This window comes from Lethenteron reissneri, chromosome 64 (genome assembly GCF_015708825.2).
Source record: "Lethenteron reissneri isolate LAM-NWPU_2019-01 chromosome 64, ASM1570882v1, whole genome shotgun sequence".
NCBI classification, from domain to species: domain Eukaryota; kingdom Metazoa; phylum Chordata; class Hyperoartia; order Petromyzontiformes; family Petromyzontidae; genus Lethenteron; species Lethenteron reissneri.
The window spans coordinates 8,213,955-8,230,865 of NC_083842.1; the positions used below are offsets into that span (position 1 = coordinate 8,213,955).

At 46.7% G+C, this 16,911-nt stretch overlaps 1 protein-coding gene across 2 annotated transcripts; it reads right to left on the reverse strand.

Annotated features, from left to right (window-relative positions):
* Nucleotides 1-288: 288 nt before the first annotated feature.
* Nucleotides 289-7,947, reverse strand: LOC133359094 (cytochrome P450 2F2-like). 2 transcript variants are annotated; one of them, XM_061577479.1, is made up of 3 exons: nucleotides 7,822-7,947; nucleotides 7,548-7,595; nucleotides 289-5,695 (listed from the first exon to the last, which is right to left on the reverse strand). In XM_061577479.1, exon 3 carries the CDS (start codon nucleotides 5,619-5,621, stop codon nucleotides 4,080-4,082), a length of 1,542 nt encoding a protein of 513 aa, XP_061433463.1. In that variant the 5' UTR covers nucleotides 5,622-5,695; nucleotides 7,548-7,595; nucleotides 7,822-7,947; the 3' UTR covers nucleotides 289-4,079. The 2 variants fall into 2 exon arrangements, with proteins under 2 accessions (XP_061433463.1, XP_061433464.1); XM_061577480.1 differs by having other exon boundaries at nucleotides 7,548-7,598; nucleotides 7,822-7,932.
* Between the last annotated feature and the right edge of the window lie 8,964 nt (nucleotides 7,948-16,911).

Genomic DNA, 16,911 nt, shown 5'->3' on the forward strand with positions numbered 1-16,911 from the left:
TGAAAGGTAATCGGTTTTAAAAATTGTAGTCTATATACAGCGATAATCAGTGACAATTTAGAAAAACTGGCATCTCAAAATCATTAATATCGTGTGGCAGATATTGATAGTGATACTGGTAGGAACTTCCTGGTTACACCAGCCCACAGGGGATTATTGTGTCCGTCCGTCCGTCGTGCAGGGAGGGGGTGGGTGGGGAGGGAGGGGCTGGGTGGGGAGGGGCTGGGTGGGGAGGGTGGGGAGGGGCTGGGTGGGGAGGGTGGGGCTGGCTGGGGGGTGGGAGGGGTGGGGCTGGGTGGGGAGGGGCTGGTCACCCCGTGGTGCCCTTATAAAACTCAACGTTTAACCTATTCACGCCGGCTTGTGCCCGCCCTCACAGTCGGGCATATTTGCGGAATGCACCACGCCGCCGTTGACCCTGGTCATTGACCGAGCAACCCAACGTTCCTATCGGCTCCCTCCGCAGGAATGTGTTGAGAAAATGCATATTCTTCCCTCTTATGGGTGAAGCTATCTCGGTTTTGCACCAAATGTATTGAGCAACAGTTCGCCAATCGCGACCCTGTTGCTGGAGGATATGTAGTTCACTGCGAGATTCCTGTGTGCATAGTAACTGTACTGCAAGCAATGATGCTACATGCCATTGTATCTCCATCTTGTTTGCTGGTATCAGTTCCCGTGCTCCCGGCCTCCAGTCGGATTCAGCTGCACGATTTTTCGTCCTGTCATGTACATTACTGTACACAGATATGTGTATGGTACGCTACGTAATTTTTTTCATTCTATAAATTTACCGCATAAGTTATATTTAACACGAGAAAATATTAATCAAATTTAATACAAAAAACTTCCTGTTTAATGTTTTAGTTGACGTTGGGTAATATAAAAACAAAAGGAGGGGATGTTTTCCAAACCATGAACCAAACCTTCGTTAGCCTATATATCTTTGTGTTTGCGGATAACGGATTTGCCGATTGTGGCTATTTTTAAGAACATAACCCCAGCGATGGGCAATGCTTTGCTGTACAGTGTTGTCAAACGTGGCTTACATCATTCTATTGTAGTGACTGTGATTGTCACTGTGTGGTGCCGGGCTTACGAAGCCACGGCGGATAATGTGTTGCCATTATGTGTAGCCCACTTATGACGCATAGTACCAGCCCTAGCCGGGCTTGGGGGAGCACTCGTCAGTGTGGAGGCACAGCGAGCAGTGTGCTGTGCGAGTTCCCGGTGAGGGAACGAGAGGGAGTGTCAGCCAGCCAGGGTTACGTTGGGGCATGATACGCTGGTTGACCTGCTGACATGTGACCGAATTATATTGGAGGGAGGCCACCGGTGGACAGGGGCCGCTGGGCGGTCACGAGGTCTAAAAGAGCTCTCGGGAGCCTTTGAGAAAGAGCTCGAGAGATCTGGAAGGTGGGCGGGACGAAGGGCAGAACCAGCCCAGCCCAGGGCGATATAACGGGGGCCCCGTGAGGAGCTTGGGGTTCTTTCGTGTAGTTGGTGATGTAGATCAATGTCGGGGAGAAGAAGCCTCTAGCCATACGGTCTGGGACCCAGCTTGTGGTCCGGGCCGGGATAGCGCACCATGTCTAGGTCTGCCGTAGGGTGGTTAGACAGGCATTCGATACCCGAGTGTGGGTTGTGTTATGTTATGTTGAAGTTGGTTGAATAAATAGTGTTGCTCCCAAGACAACGTCTGTGACTCAGTTGGACTCACTACACTATGATAGGGTAGTCATAATTGTGTAGTGACATAGAATGGGTCACTACGGCGCATAGCGATGGTTTCTGACAGAGAGGGGAATTGTGGGCGTTACAGCCGATCTGCCAGCAGAGCAGGGTGTAACAGCCGATCTGCCAGCAGAACATGCAATGCCATGGAATAGGTCACTCGGGTGCGTAGCGCTGGTTGATATGAGGACATAGCAGCCCTGCCGGCTAACAGGGTATGTGATAGACCGGAGGTAAGGGATGTGGGCCAAAGGTGACTGAGGGGACACGTGGAGTATAGCCCAGAATCTTTTGGTGGGTTCCAGAAGGGGGGTGGCCGAGGGCGGAGCCAGGCCACACCGGGAGGCATAAAAGGGAAGTCCCGAGGCTGGATCAGGGCTGTCTGTCGTTGGAATGGAACCCGTCATGCTACGTCTTCATCTCCGGCGTCGTGGGTCAGGCAGCGAACCGGCAGTCCAGACCCGTTTATAGTTATACCGTGTGTGAACAAGTGTCTAAGTGTAGAATAAAAGTGTGTTGCCTCCTACTCTTAGTGTCTCAGAAGTGACTCACTACAATAGCATTTCGCAACACAGGATGATCAGAAACAATAACAAAACATTATCACCCAGTTTCATACCCACGCTCTCGCACTCAGCAGCACTGTCTGCACATGTGGATCATCTGCACAAGCAGTTAATATACAAAAGATGATCTTAACGGTTACTTATTCCGAAAGTCAGGAATCCGTAATCAATTCCAATGGGAATTTAGTAATGAATTGCACTCACTATCTATCACAAACTCATAAATTGCACAGCACTTGTAGACTCTTAATTGGTCAACAAGTCATCTTTAGGTACCAGTGGTTGGCCCAAGTCTCCGTGTGTTAAGGTCAGTGTTGCAAACCAAGTAATTGTGTTACTATGTTTAGTGACTTTTGAGTTTTCCGAAGTGATGAAAAAGTATCAGGTTGACTAACTATGGTCTAGTGACTTTTTAAAATGCGGACAACAGCAATAAAGATAACGTGCTGGTAAAGAACGATGTTGACTGCTGGCTCAAAGCTGCCTGAGGAGCTATGCAGGTAGCCAACTTGACTGACATTAATGCAGAACTACAATATTTAATTTATATCTACGTCATCATTCATGTTCACATGTTACGAACAAAATACATTTTAAGAATATGAGTAATTTCATTCATTCAAGTTACATATTTTTGGCAACATTTTTGGCAACTTTCAAATGTTAAAATAGCGATATCTGGTGACTTTTTTTAGGTTTATCTGGTGATTCCCTAACTTTGTTAGATCTGACAAAACTGGGTAAATTTCCCCTCGTTTTTCAAGAAAAATAAAAGAGTATGCCTGCAATTGCTAGCATACACCTCTACACTTGAGGGAACTCCAGAGGGTATTTGGCCTACTCTTCCATGTGCTTAAAGAGGTGGGCCTAGTCACAGTTTACCCTACCACATGTTACTAGCTGATCAACTTAATTGTGGTATAACCATTAATGATGCTGGGTGGACAGAGGCTGCACTACTTCCACTGCTGTGCCATGATATCCAATTAAACCATTGTTCTCTGGATTGCAAGTCCAGTATGCTAATCATTACACAATGTTTGAGTCATACAAGCCAGGATAATGTCTGATACCTTACCCTATGCCACCTTTGTGCCATGATGTATTTTTATTGAGTACCAAGGAATTACTCGAACCTGCACTGCATGAAAAATCTACGGTGGCTGCACAAGTGGGTCCTCATCTACAAACCAGTGGTCCTCAAATTTAAACATGAAGCAACAATATTTATGTTTAATGCCACCACACTTGAACATAACCACTGTCAGCTTCGCAGGTGAGCAGTTGAATGATTATGAGTTGAATGATGACAGGACAATGGTTATGTTCTTGTTTAATTCAGAGCTCACAATAGTAAGGTTCCTTTAATCAGACTTGGATTGAGTGTTTTTTATTTTATCATTAATAGTGTGAGTTATTTGAGGTAATGGCTATGCTGGTATATGGATATAGTGAGTGTAATGATTTTACGTAAGTATGTTTACAGAGACATTACTCCAGGAAACGAGAAACTGGGACCAATCCTGAAATTAATATTAAAACTGTATAGTCGATGTATTAAAGTTCTAAAATACGTATATTTATTGAAGCAAAGGATTATATTGCATATCACTTACATTAATTGCAATCATTTAAATTTGAATTGACTTCCTGCAACTGGGCATTACAATATGGCCTAATGACAATTGCCATGATTTGCAAAAAAGTCCGTACAAAGCTAAGACAAAAGGTGTTTAGTTTTACACATTAAGACGTCTATGGGTCGTAATCTTGTCTTAGCTACGGTGAGTTGCGTATGCGTAACCCTAATTTATAGGGGTGTGGCGATAGAGTGGTACTGAATTTGGCAGCTAAAGTGGGAGGAGAGACGGAGTTGGGCCAGTAAAATTCAAAGTGCTGCAAGAGAGATGTGAAGAAAATGAAAAGCTCCATCTTGGCTAAACTTTCCCCCAAACAGACACGGGGACCAGCAGGGAATGGCAGGAAAGCATCCGACTGGATACACTGGCCATCTTTATCAAGGAAATGATCAGGGTTAAACTTATGTGGTGTTTTCCAGTGGATGTCATCGTAAAAAGCAGACATGAGGTTTACCATTACATGGGTTCCCTTTGGAAACAAGTATTCGTTGAACTGCACATCTTTAGATGTAGGGTGCAAAACTCCAAATGGAAGAATGTTACCAAAGCGCTGTATCTCATGGATCACAGCATCCAAGTAGGGCAGGCTGCGTCTGTCCTTCATACATGGCGATCGCTCGGATCCCACAACTCTGTCAATCTCCTCATGACATCGGGCTTGAATGTCGGGGTTCATCATCATGAAGAGGAGGCCCCAGCGTAGTGTGTTGGAGGTAGTCTCCATGCCACCAATGAAAAGTTCCATCAATATCAGAATGAGGGTCTGGTCAGTAAAGCTCCTGTTGGGATTGTCCTCCTTATCAATCTGAGCTAGATATGAGTCAATCGGGTCCCTGGGGTTGTGTTGATCTTTTGTGGCACGGTGCTCAGATACTATATCCTTGAGCAAGCATTGCAACTTTGTGTGAATATGGAATACTTTCTGCCATGGCCCAGGCAACTTTAGCAGAAATGGGAATACATTACACAGTATTACCAGCGGCTCTGCTTGTAACTGCACGAGATGCTCAAGGAGGTGTGTAAGCTTTTGGAACTGCTCATTGTTATAATCATATCGGATCCCGTTCAGGAGGGAGCAAATTATGTTGCCCACAGCATTGTTGAAATTCAAGTGAGGGTCAAACGCTGAGGTTTCGTGTTTGAAAGTCTCTATTAGATACCTCGCTTCTATCAATATTTTGTCGACTATTGTTGCCTTTCCGAAGCCAAAATTGCGCAATGTTGACAAAGCAAATCGGCGCTGCTGCTTCCATGCGTCTCCATAGGGTGCTAATGCGATACCAATGTTGTGAGTGAGTTTAGTAAAAAGGGGAGTTATTGGTCGGTCAGCAAACTCGTGACCTCGATTCACCAGGACCTCTTTGACTGCCTGGTAGCCGCTCACCAACACAACAGGCGTTCTCCCCAACATTATGGTACAGACTTCTCCATATTTTTTGGCCAATTCTTGCATGCCAATGTGGGGATTCTTGCAACTTAAGACAGTGATGTTCCCCAGCAGCGGTAATGGTTTAGGACCAGGGGGGAAGCCCACTGGGCAGATTGTTGACCCCACTACTTGCAGGGCAGCCCGTACAGTTAGGAATACCATACAGATCAGGGCCAGGCTGATCAGCACTTGACTCATTATCAAGGATTTCCATTCTGGCGAAGTTGCGACATCATCAGCCAGCTGCCCCATCTTGTCGTTCTGTGTTGTAGAGCAGTCAGCAGAGTGAACGCACAGCTCAAGTAGTAGGGTGCACCAAAAGTTGTCTGCACACACAGACACATGCATAGCCTATTTATGAGGACACTACACTAAGCAGAATTAGGCAGCGGTTTACTCGCCTAATTCTACCAGCATATTCAGACAAGTAATAATGAGGGAATCCATTTATATAGATATCATAACTTTAATTGAGGTGACATTGTGAAATAAAGTGTGGCTTGGAAGCATATAATTTTTTTAAAGCAGTTGATATATTTAATCATAAACTATACTATTTATAACAGTTAGTATTAAGCTTCAGTAAAAATGCTATTCTGACACAGGCTAGTATGTTCAGTTTTTATAGTGAGTAATGCATATGTTAATCATTGGTCCACATATATTATTATTAAAATGTTAATACATGCATTTGTAATGGTTAACATTCAAGCAGACCTCGCTTAGCTCGATCCCATATAATTCTGATTCGTTATAGTGCTCTTGTCCTGGAGAAAAGTTTTTTTTTATAACAAAAAAATGAAATCAAAACATAAAGCGCTTACGAGTGAGAAAATATACCTTTCCCCATTCTTCACTCAGACTCCCCCCCCCCTCCCCACAAATCAAACTATTTGTGGTCACGATTATTTCTGTAAAAATATATATATTTCTTCCAACGTTTTTACAGTTTGTTTAGCCAGATGAGAACTCACGAGACCAGTATAAAGTCTCAGGCTCCACCTAAAAGAATCCTCACCACAGAAATTTAACTGAGGGCATCACTAAGACCCTAATTGGAAGCGGAGCAGCTCCAACCTCGTCTTAGCATTATTATTATTAGCACTATTACCAATACCCCAATGAAGCCCTCATATTGCTTATATTAAAAAAATAAAAATGTCGGGAACGCATCTCCACATACACAATAATATAATTAACCCTTTAAGCGCTATTTCAATTTGCTCTCACTTCAGGAATGCCTCTTGGATGTTAAACGAGGTCTGCCTATATAATAAAAATCTCATTGGGTGTTCCTATGAGGTCATGACACTGATTTAAAGTAACTCAGAGATTCAGACATCTTAGATTGTTAGTCAGAATTTCTAGAGATTTTGTCCTGATGTTTGACGTAGTTTCAAATTCAATATTGTACCTGGTAAATATGGTTGTGATGGCTCTTCAGCCTACCAGTGGACTAAACAACAATATTTGGTGCATTAAATGTTTAACCAAGTAGCCGGCCTCTCCTGTCTACTGCCATAACCATATTAAAGAAATAACACTGTCTTGAACGAATCTCCATATATACAATAGTATAATGTATAATGAATATAAAATTGTATAATCAACCTCCACCGTCGGCAATGTGGTGTGTGGAGCGGGTTGCAGGGATTTTTGCAGCTGCATTAGCATCATTGCTGCATAGGCACTTGTGGACCGCCCATGCTCCTGGTTCTGTTGATAGCTGCATTGGCATTGTTGCTTCGCATTAGTGTACCGCCCATATTTCCGGTCCTGGTGATGCACTTGGGCTATGCCCATCCCCAAACTCTTATAAACAGCTTGCCTTTAGAGGCTGACTCCTTTGCCTATGACGACCGCTTGTGTTGCGATCGAAACGTCGTGATATGTTTATTCACTTAATTTTTTAGTTTATTGTTATTTTTTTCTGTCAACGTGACTTTACCGAAAGAACCATAGAACATAGAATATAATGAACCCTATTTAAATTAGCTCTCACTGCCTATACGGTCAGTATTATAAAATGTGCTACGGCTCAACAAAAGAATTAAGCATTGTTAAACTAAAAAAAAATGAATATTAACATTTGCATTTAATACTGTAATAAATAGTGTATAGTACATAAAACGTGAAATAACATGAAAAGAAAAAATACTCCGTTTTATTTTCACTTACCTTGAGTCCCGATCCTGGCTTGCTTGTCAGAAGGGGCTTAATGAGTAACTACTTGCACACACACAGGGGCACGCGCACACACACAACAACGACAACGACCACCCGTATAACCTTAACATACTGTTGCTACAATTGTGACGCAATACAATAACAGAAAATTTACAAGCATATTGCAAATATGCGGAACATAAACACATGAACTGATCATTGCGTACTAACATTCATCAGGATCTGTTTAAAGTCACAATTTGCATGCATATTCCTGCGTCAATACCTCATCACTGCTCATGCATCTGATGTCTCCGCTCCTCGACAACGCCTCTCACGTCTGCCAGATCCAGCAACTTCTGCGCACCACAGTCCCAATAATTTGAAGGCACGTCCTCAAACTGTGAACATGGAGTAACAGACCACTCATTTTTATCTCCAGCAGCAGTACTCATGGTACAGTCAAATATTGACATTCCTCACATTCAGAGTGTGTGTCTGCTACCATGATGCAGCTGACTGGTATGTATGTATGTTATTAGCATTCTGGTGAGTGGTGGTACAGTGGAAAGTGCATTTCACCATGAACTTGGCAAACAGACTTTGATTCCCAGGCACGTCTAAAATCATCAGCAGATAATATCAGAACTCGGATTGGGCCTATTTAGCCTCAAATGAGCACACTGTAAAATGTGCAATCATCAGCACTCTAGAGACAAAGGCGGCCGAACGTGTTGCTGGCAACATCACTTCCTCGTGCGCCATGCTGGCCTTAATAGTAACTTGCTAATAGCGATTATTCATACGCCTATTTAAAACTAGCCCTCAGATAAACGTGTTTCATTAAAATTTAATCAGGCTCCGTAGTCTTCAGTGCAGTCTCCAACCTTTATTAAATATATCTCTCCTGGCCTATATTTTTTTTACAGCAGTGTTATTGACGAGTGTGTTTTTGCACATATTTTTATAGGTAATGATTGAGCATTCACATCAGCAGATATCCCAGGTATGTACATACAGTTGTCCGATTTTGGGTAACGTGCTAACTCAAACAAAAACTGCTTTTAGTATAAAAAAAATTATTATATAAATGGTAGGGAAGTGTATGGATGGAAGGGGATAGATGGCCACGTCCAAAGGGCTTGCGTTCTGCTGTCTATCTTTATAAAAGTTTGTGTTGTTAAGCTTTGTTTGTAACCTTTTTATCACTAGCCCTTCCCTATTCACGACCACAGTAATTATTTAAAAAAAATGTACTGATAAATATACTCTGGTAAAAAAATTGTCATAGACCAATAAAACATTTGGCTTGTGAATATTAGCATCCATAGAGTCAGATGGGTTCTATGACTTTCTAACTTAAGTTATGGCTAAAGTGTACCCACAGGATAAAGTCAATGTATTGCAAATCATTAATGCTTGCGTCGGGTGACACTTGTGTAGTTAGTCACACAGAGACACTAATAGTAGGAGGCACTTTTTATTATAGCCTTCACAGGTACATGGAGTAACTAGACTCTGGTCAGGACAGCTAACAGGCTGTCTGACTAACAACGCCGAGGAGGTTAAGACGGTGACGAAGACTCCAGTAGCAAGGACGGGTTCCAAACAACAGCCCCAAACCTTGTTCGGGATCCCCTTTTATCCACCCAGCGTGGCCTCGCTCCGCCTTCTGCCACACCCTCCTTCTAGAACTTACTAGAAGTCCCGTGCTTTACCTCACGTGCCCCCTCTATTACCTTTTCCCCACATCCCTTTCTCTGGCTTACCACGTAACCTGCTGGCAGACTGGGCTGCTACAACAGCAGATCCCCTTCTCTGCCAGCAACCAGCGCTTCGCGCCATAGTGACCCATTCCATGTCACTACACTTGTGTAGGACTTGGAATTTGCCGCGCCACGCGCTCTGTGGGTCTGTTGCTATGCAAGCAAGCAAGTGTACAGCAGGGGGTATTTGAGGACGATGTTGTTGTTGCTGAGACGTGAGGGAGACACGTTAAGTGGCGTAACAGGTGTTAAGGGCAACCGGGGATACAGGCCGGTGATTGGCTAAGAGGGTGAGGGCTTAATGACTGGTGTCGCCCAGGCGGGAACAACAAGGTCACGTGAGATTGGGAGCCTGGGGGGCGAGGGGTAATCGGGGGGTGAGATAATTAATAGGGACTGATTGGGGTGGATATAAAAGGATAGCGTAACGTAGAGACGGGAGTCTTGGTGGAAGCTGGAGTCTTGGTTAAAGCTGGAGTCTGGATAGGAGTTGGAGTAATGGTGCCCGAAATAGCGAAGAGCAGGAGTAAGTAGAGGAAGATACGATAACGATAGCAGTGGAGAGAGACAGGATAAAGTACAGTAGCAGTGGAAGATACGATAACGGTAGCAGTGGAGAGAGATAGGATAAAGTACGATCGCAGTGGATAGAGGAGACAGAGTGAGTGGTAGCAGTGATAGCAATGCATCGGAGAGAGACAGAGTAGGGTAGCAGCGGAGTGACGGACTCTGGGAGAGGAGGAGAGAGAGCGGAGAGACATAGAGTGCCATTGATGGTGGATAGCGTGACGGAGCGAACGGGGAGACACGGAGCGGTGATGAGGAGAAGGTGTGGACTTTAAAGAGCAAATAAACGGAACGAGAAAGACAACCCGAGTACGAGTCCTACATTTGCACCAGAGTGGGAATGATTGGAAGGGATCGGTTATATGAGTTTAACAGTAACAGGAGGTTGATACACTTCTGGAATCCATGGGCTTGTTATCACCACATGGAATTTGCCGAATTTCACAAGCAAGACCATCCAGCCAAAGAATCTTGAGACTTAAATAGGCTTTCTGGTATTTAAAAACAATTGCTATTGTTGAATATTTTTGAAAGGGTAAAGTAATGAAAATGTAAACTATGTTTTTAAAACACACATGCTTTCGGTGAAATAATTCAAATTACAGATGTTTTCACGGTTAAAATGTAGTTTTACAATAATAAAATAATATCCAAAATCAGAATGATTAAAACCCATACAAATCTGTTTTATAACGCAGTAGTTGGGTTCCTGAAGAACACTGCGTTATAGAAAAATCGCGTTACAATAAATAATATAGGGTAAAGCACTGTCTGTGATAACATGTGAGATGCGTATACAGACTGAGGTGCGTGGGTAGCATCTATAAGCATCCAGCAGCATCTCGCCTATTGTGATGCTACACCAAGGTAGCCGTAAAACTGCTTACTCCTTACTCGTGCGACGTTATGTTCACTCAATTGCGTTATATCCAATTCGCATCCGCGTTATAAAAAAAAGGTGTTCCCTCATACATTTGTAATGAGATCGCCATCTCCTGTATTATGTGGGGCGTTACTTGTCATCCAGTTGTGGTTTATCTGGGGTAGGGGTTACATCTAGAGCAAAGGTGAGGGGCAGAGCCACCAGGGAAGCCTCTGGAACGTTCCCGAAGGTTCCATGAGGGGCGTGGCCAGAGGCGGGGTTTAGTTGCCGGGGAGCGCATATATGCGGGAGCCGGAGCAAAGTGCGAGGTCGGTTTTGAAGATCCAGAGGAGCTCCCCGTCGCTGCTGCCCGCCATCTCCATTGGCCACGTGGCGGATCGACCTCCAGCCGCTCAACCACTCCCTAGCGTGCCATCAGCCAGCGGCGTGTTAGCGAGCGGGTAAGCGCCACGTGGCATGGGGCAGCGAAGCCGCCTGGGCGGCGATTATTCCGTAGTGAGATCGAGACAAGAGACAACCAAGCTGTACCGAAGATTTATTTATAAACGACTTCAAGTTCTTACCGTGTCGGAGCCACTTATTACAGTGGTATCAAGATGTGCACTTGTTCTGATAGAATTCTGCAAGACACGATGTCTAAACATCATAAAAAGAAGAATCCACCTGCAGTGTCCTCCGACGACGACGAGACGGCGACTCAGCTCCTGCCGACCCTGGCTGCCGTCGCCTCGGTGATGGAGCCCATGACGGGTGCCGATGTCGCACCTGCGGCGGATGGTGCGGCGGAGCCAGGTCAACAGCTTCGCCCTGACGAGCCGTGGCAGAGGGTGGAGACCCAGTTGGGCACGCTAACAACTGTGCTCCTCCGCCTTGTCAATCTCGTCACACCGATCGCCGCTGGAGGTAGTCCGGTGGTGGACCGTCCGGGGGTGGACGTGCATAGGGCCGGTGACGGTGCCTCGGAGGGGGTCCCCCTTTGGTGAGTACAGCCGCCATTTTGGGCAGGGTGGAGACGGCCGCCATTGCACTGTTCCCGCCAAGTTTGAGTGTCACGGCCGCCATTTTGACCACCGCTGCAGAAAGCGGTGCGTCGGCCGCTAGTTCGTCGCTCCCGCGCAAAGTTTCACCGTCCATCGCGACGCCCGCTGCGAAGGAGAGCGCCGACCGGGGCCGACACCTACCCCACGTGCGCGAGTTCGTGGCAGCTGGCGGCGATTGGAGTGCCTTTCACTGGCGCTTCGAGGCCACCTACAAATCAGTCCGATGGTTGGAGGAAGAGGCGCTCATTGCCTTACCCACCATGCTGGACGACGATGCGTTGGCCGTGTTTCGCTCCATTCCCGCCAAAAAGAATAAGACGCTTACACAAGCCTTTCAGGAGATGGCGGAGGTCTACAAGCCACCAGACAACAGAACTTGGAAATTTCAGCACCGTAGGCGGGAGAGCTCAGAGTCGCCCCTTGCTTACAGAAGCGCCTTGATAGCCTTGGCAGTTTATGCATACCCCAATGTAACATAGGAACTGTTAGATCCGCTGGTGATGGAACGCATGTTGGCGTTGGCGACGGAGATGGATGTTGCCCTTCCCACGTGCGGCCACGAAATAAAGACGTCCTTGTGGGCCGCACATTGCCTCAACGCACGTGAAAATTTGAAGCGCTGGGCGCAGATGGCGGCGTGGATGGGGGCTCAGCTAAGGATGGTCAGCCCATCGGCTGGTCTCCATCGAAAGTGGTCGTCATTCTCGAGGAGGCGCCGTCGACGGGCGACGTTGCAGCGGCTGTCCTTCGCTGGAATCGGCGCCCTAAAGATGGTCGATGTCACTATAATATCTACAACGATCTGCTCCACCAGCGACCTCCCATCATGTGCTACAGATGTGGCCGTGTGTGCCATTACTCCCAGGAGTGCCGCGCTCATCTTGCGTCGCCGTCTGGATCGCCGACCAGGTCTCTTGCAGCCGACCGTTCGCCGTCACGTCCCTCCATACAGGCGAGTTGACACACGTCAGGCACCCGGGCACGTTTGCCATCTCATTCATCTCATGTCACCGGGATGGGTGCATCGCATCGGGATGATTAGTTAAGTTGTTTGCATTTGTGTATCATTGCAAAAGGTTGGCCAGTTTCGCAGACACAGTGGAAAAAATTGGCTCGACGGGTGGTTGCCGCGGTGGTAGGATCGTCGACGGTGGTAGCCACTGTTCAAGGAGTTGATGTCCGTGTTTTGATTGATACGGGGGCGTCTGCCACAATCATTTGAGATGTTATTTTACCGTTGTTGTCGATCCCTGCTTCGCGTGTTCAGCCGGTGTATGATGTATGTGTTGCTGCTAACAGGGGTAGTATGGGCATCATTGGCCAGGTTGACATGTGCATCGCCATTGGGGATATTCGCGCATCAGGACCCATGCTGATTTCGCGTACGTTGGCCATGCCATGTTTGCTTGGCATTGACTTTTTGTGGAGAATGCCACTTAAGATTCTTGTGGATCAGGGATGTCTGGAATTGCTGTCGGGTCGTAAATTGTGCTTTTTGTCATCACCGCTTCCACGACCGACCTCCTCAGCTACGGTTCAGGCTTTGGTTGATGCCACCATTACGGTTCCGTCGGGGTGAATGGGATTCTATTGACGCCTTTGAATACTGCTAGGCGAGGGTTGACGTTGGTTTGTGCTCAAACCATTCTCAGAACGGGTCAGGCCCCGTTTTTGCTGGGTTTTAATGGGGGCCCTGGTAATGTTATTGTGCCTGTGGGTCCTGTTCTCGCTCACGCTACCACCGCATTTACCGATCGAGCGGAACACGCACCTGCGCAGGCTGTCTGCACTGTCGGGAATAAATGTCTGGTGGATGATCGATGGATCGCCGAATTGCGCGGCGAGAATGCGTCTCTGTCTCCGGCTCCGCGTGAAGGGTTGCGTATGTTGTTTTCTGAATTTCCAATGTGTTCAGCAAGGATGACTTCGACTTGGGTCGGACGTTCTTGTTGTCCCATCGCATTGAGACGGGTGATGCTAGCCCATTCGGTTGAACCCACATCGTATGGGGCCATCAGAAAAAGAGAGCGAGCGGCGCGCCGTTGATGACATGTTGGCTGCTGATATTATTTTGCCATCCACTAGCCCATGGGGCGCCCCGGTAGTTTTGGTTAAAAAGAAGGATGGCAACCTCTGGTATTGCGTTGATTTTAGCTACCTTAATAAGGTCTCCGTGGCAGACACGTATCCTTTGCCGCGGATGGATGATTCCTTGGATGTTTTGTCCTCAGCGCGGTTCTTCTCTATCCTGCATCTCTCTTCTGGTTTTTGGCAATTGCCCCTCGATGAGTCTTCGAGGCAGAAGACCGCGTTCTGTACCCCGCAGGGTCTTTTTGAATGTCACTGTTTGCCCATGGGATTGAATGCCACTCCTGCAACGTTCCAGAGACTCATGGAACTTGTCTTGGCTGGCTCCAATGGGACACTTGTCTCATTTATCTGGACGACGTCATCGTGTTCAGTCGGTCGTTTGATGACCACCTTCTCCGACTGCGCGCTGTTTTTGAGCGCATGCATTCTGCTAATCTCAAATTTTTAAAAAAAAATGGCACCTTTTACATACTTCTGTGCAATATTTGGGTCACGTTGTGAGTGCTGACGGAATTTCTACGGATCCGGAGAAGATGGCGTGTGTTCATGATTGGCCGGTCCCTGCGAGTATAGGGGATGTTCGGAGCTTTGTTGGCTTCGCCTCCTATTATCGGCGGTTCATTCCTGAGTTTGCGTCCATTGCTAAGCCATTGCATGTGCATACGGACAAAAATCAATAGTTCCAATGAGGTCCAAAGTAAGAGGCTGCATTCAATGCCTTGCGTGATAGCCTGTCTGACGCGTCTACTCTTGACTACCCCCTTCATCCTCGAAACTGATACCAGTGACACGGGTATCGGGGCTGTCCTGTCGCAGGTGACGGGGTGCGTATAACGTGTTGTTGTGTATGGTAGTTGGGTACTTTCGCCGGCAGAGACCCGTTATTGTGTCACTCGTCGGGAGCTGCTCGCGATCGTTCATTTTGTTAAACTTTTTGGGCCTTATTTATATGGTAGGAAGTTCATTATACACACTGATCACGCTGCCCTCCAATATTCTTTGAAGATCGGGCAGCCGGGAGGTCAGTTGGCACGTTGGTTGGAGTGCTTATAGGAGTTCAGATTTGACGTCACCTACCGGAAGGGGACTCGTTATGCCAATGCTGACGCGTTGTCGCAGTTACCTCACACGTCTCAGTGTGCGTGCCATTCCGGTACAAATCGCTGTTCTCCTCTGGGCGCGTCTCGGCCGATGGCTGTGTCCTCAGTTGAGATGCATCCGGATGATGCAGCAGTTCCCCCCAGCGATGCCGTGTTGCGTCTCTCACAATTGGTGTGTATGTGGGAACAATTTTTTTCTGACGCATCTTTGACCTCTTTGCGTGATCAGGCCTTACCGATTGCGGGTGATTCGGAATCTGTTAAGGCGGGCCGTATTTTTGTTCTTGATGCCTTGTTGATGTGGCAGGATGACATGTCGCTCCGGCCAAGATTGGTTGTGCCAAGTTCTCTCCGTGCAGGATTGATCCACACGTTGCACTCTGAACGCCTTTCATCTTGGCGTTTAGAAAACGTTGCTTACCTTTCAGAGGGATTATTATTGGCCGGGTATGACGTCTGACGTCATTGGAGCGCTCCGCTCGTGCACCGAGTGTGCCCAGAGAAAGTCACCCCGGCAACGTTACATTCCGCCTTTGCAGTCCATCTATGTCACGCGCATCAATTAATTGGTTGCATTGGATGTGTTGGGACCGTTCCCCGTGACGCCTCGTGGAAATAAATATTTTTCCCGTTGGCCAGTGGCGTGGCCCCTGCCAGATCAATCCGCTTTACCCATCGTTGACACCTTCGTGAATGGCTATGTGATGGATAAAGGGGCTCCGGAAATGTTGCTTACCGATCAAGGTAGGAATTTCACTTCTAAATTGTTGCGTGACATGTGCACTATTCTGGGTAAAAATAAGATTTCGACGTCTCCCTACCACCCTCAGACGGATGGTATGGTCGAGCGTCTAAATCGTACCTTGTCCGCCATGTTGTGCCAGACTGTTAATGAGCGACAGGTCGACTGGGATCTGCAGATACCCAGCGTCCTCTCTGCCTACCGGATGGCACCTCATGCTTCTACGGGATACTCGCCGTTCTTCCTCATGTATGGGAAGGAGAATGTGCCACCTGTTGATGTCCAATTTGGTTCCCCTGTGCTGCCTCGTAAGTCGACTCTTCCAGATCACATCCGCGAGTCCGTTCGATGTGTTTCCGAGTTACTGCCCCTGATGGGCCCTGTCTGCTACTGCAGGTAAGTGCAGGCAGCCCATTTACAGTGCTACACATACACACAAATATTTCCTTTAAAAAATGTTAATTGCACAGCTCTCAAGTTCGTAGATGTGATTCACAAGGACAAGTGGGTGACTTCAAATTGACTAGTAGCTACATGAAACAAGGAGGAAAATTGCTTTACTAGCCCTTACATATAAATCGGTAATTCCGACGTGAGATACATGCCGAATGCGGTTTGGGAGATCAATAAACAAGGTCACTGTGTTCAACATCAATCGCTCAACAACTGCGGGGGTTAGGTTCCTGGAAAAGGCTGCGGTAGGCAAATCTGCAGTTGGTAAAGTACAGGGTCTATTGAAAATAGGGGGCTAAATAAATACACTCATTAACTTTACATACCTTTAAATGTAACAATGATGATGATGACGATGAGATGATGGGGGAATGGGTGGTTAGGAGGAGGGGCTCAGCCCACCCTCCCCCTCTTCCTCCGGGTCATCAATGACAGATCAGTGGGCAGGGGTACGTGTACGTTATCGGAACGGAATCGGAAGAAAAAATAAAATCACTTTATTGGTACGTATTCTGACCTGTATATATTTGACGCTGAAATCAAAAAGAGCTACTTTTTTCATCACGCACATGGTTTGGTCGCTGGACTGGCGACAGCCTTTGCAGCGGTTTTACTGGTTTCGCTAGATCGGCCCGGGACCACGGGATAATGTTGAAAGCCAGATAATTGCATGCCAATTAATCGATCAACTGTATATAGTATATACAATATTAGAAAAAACTTTGGCTGGCTGG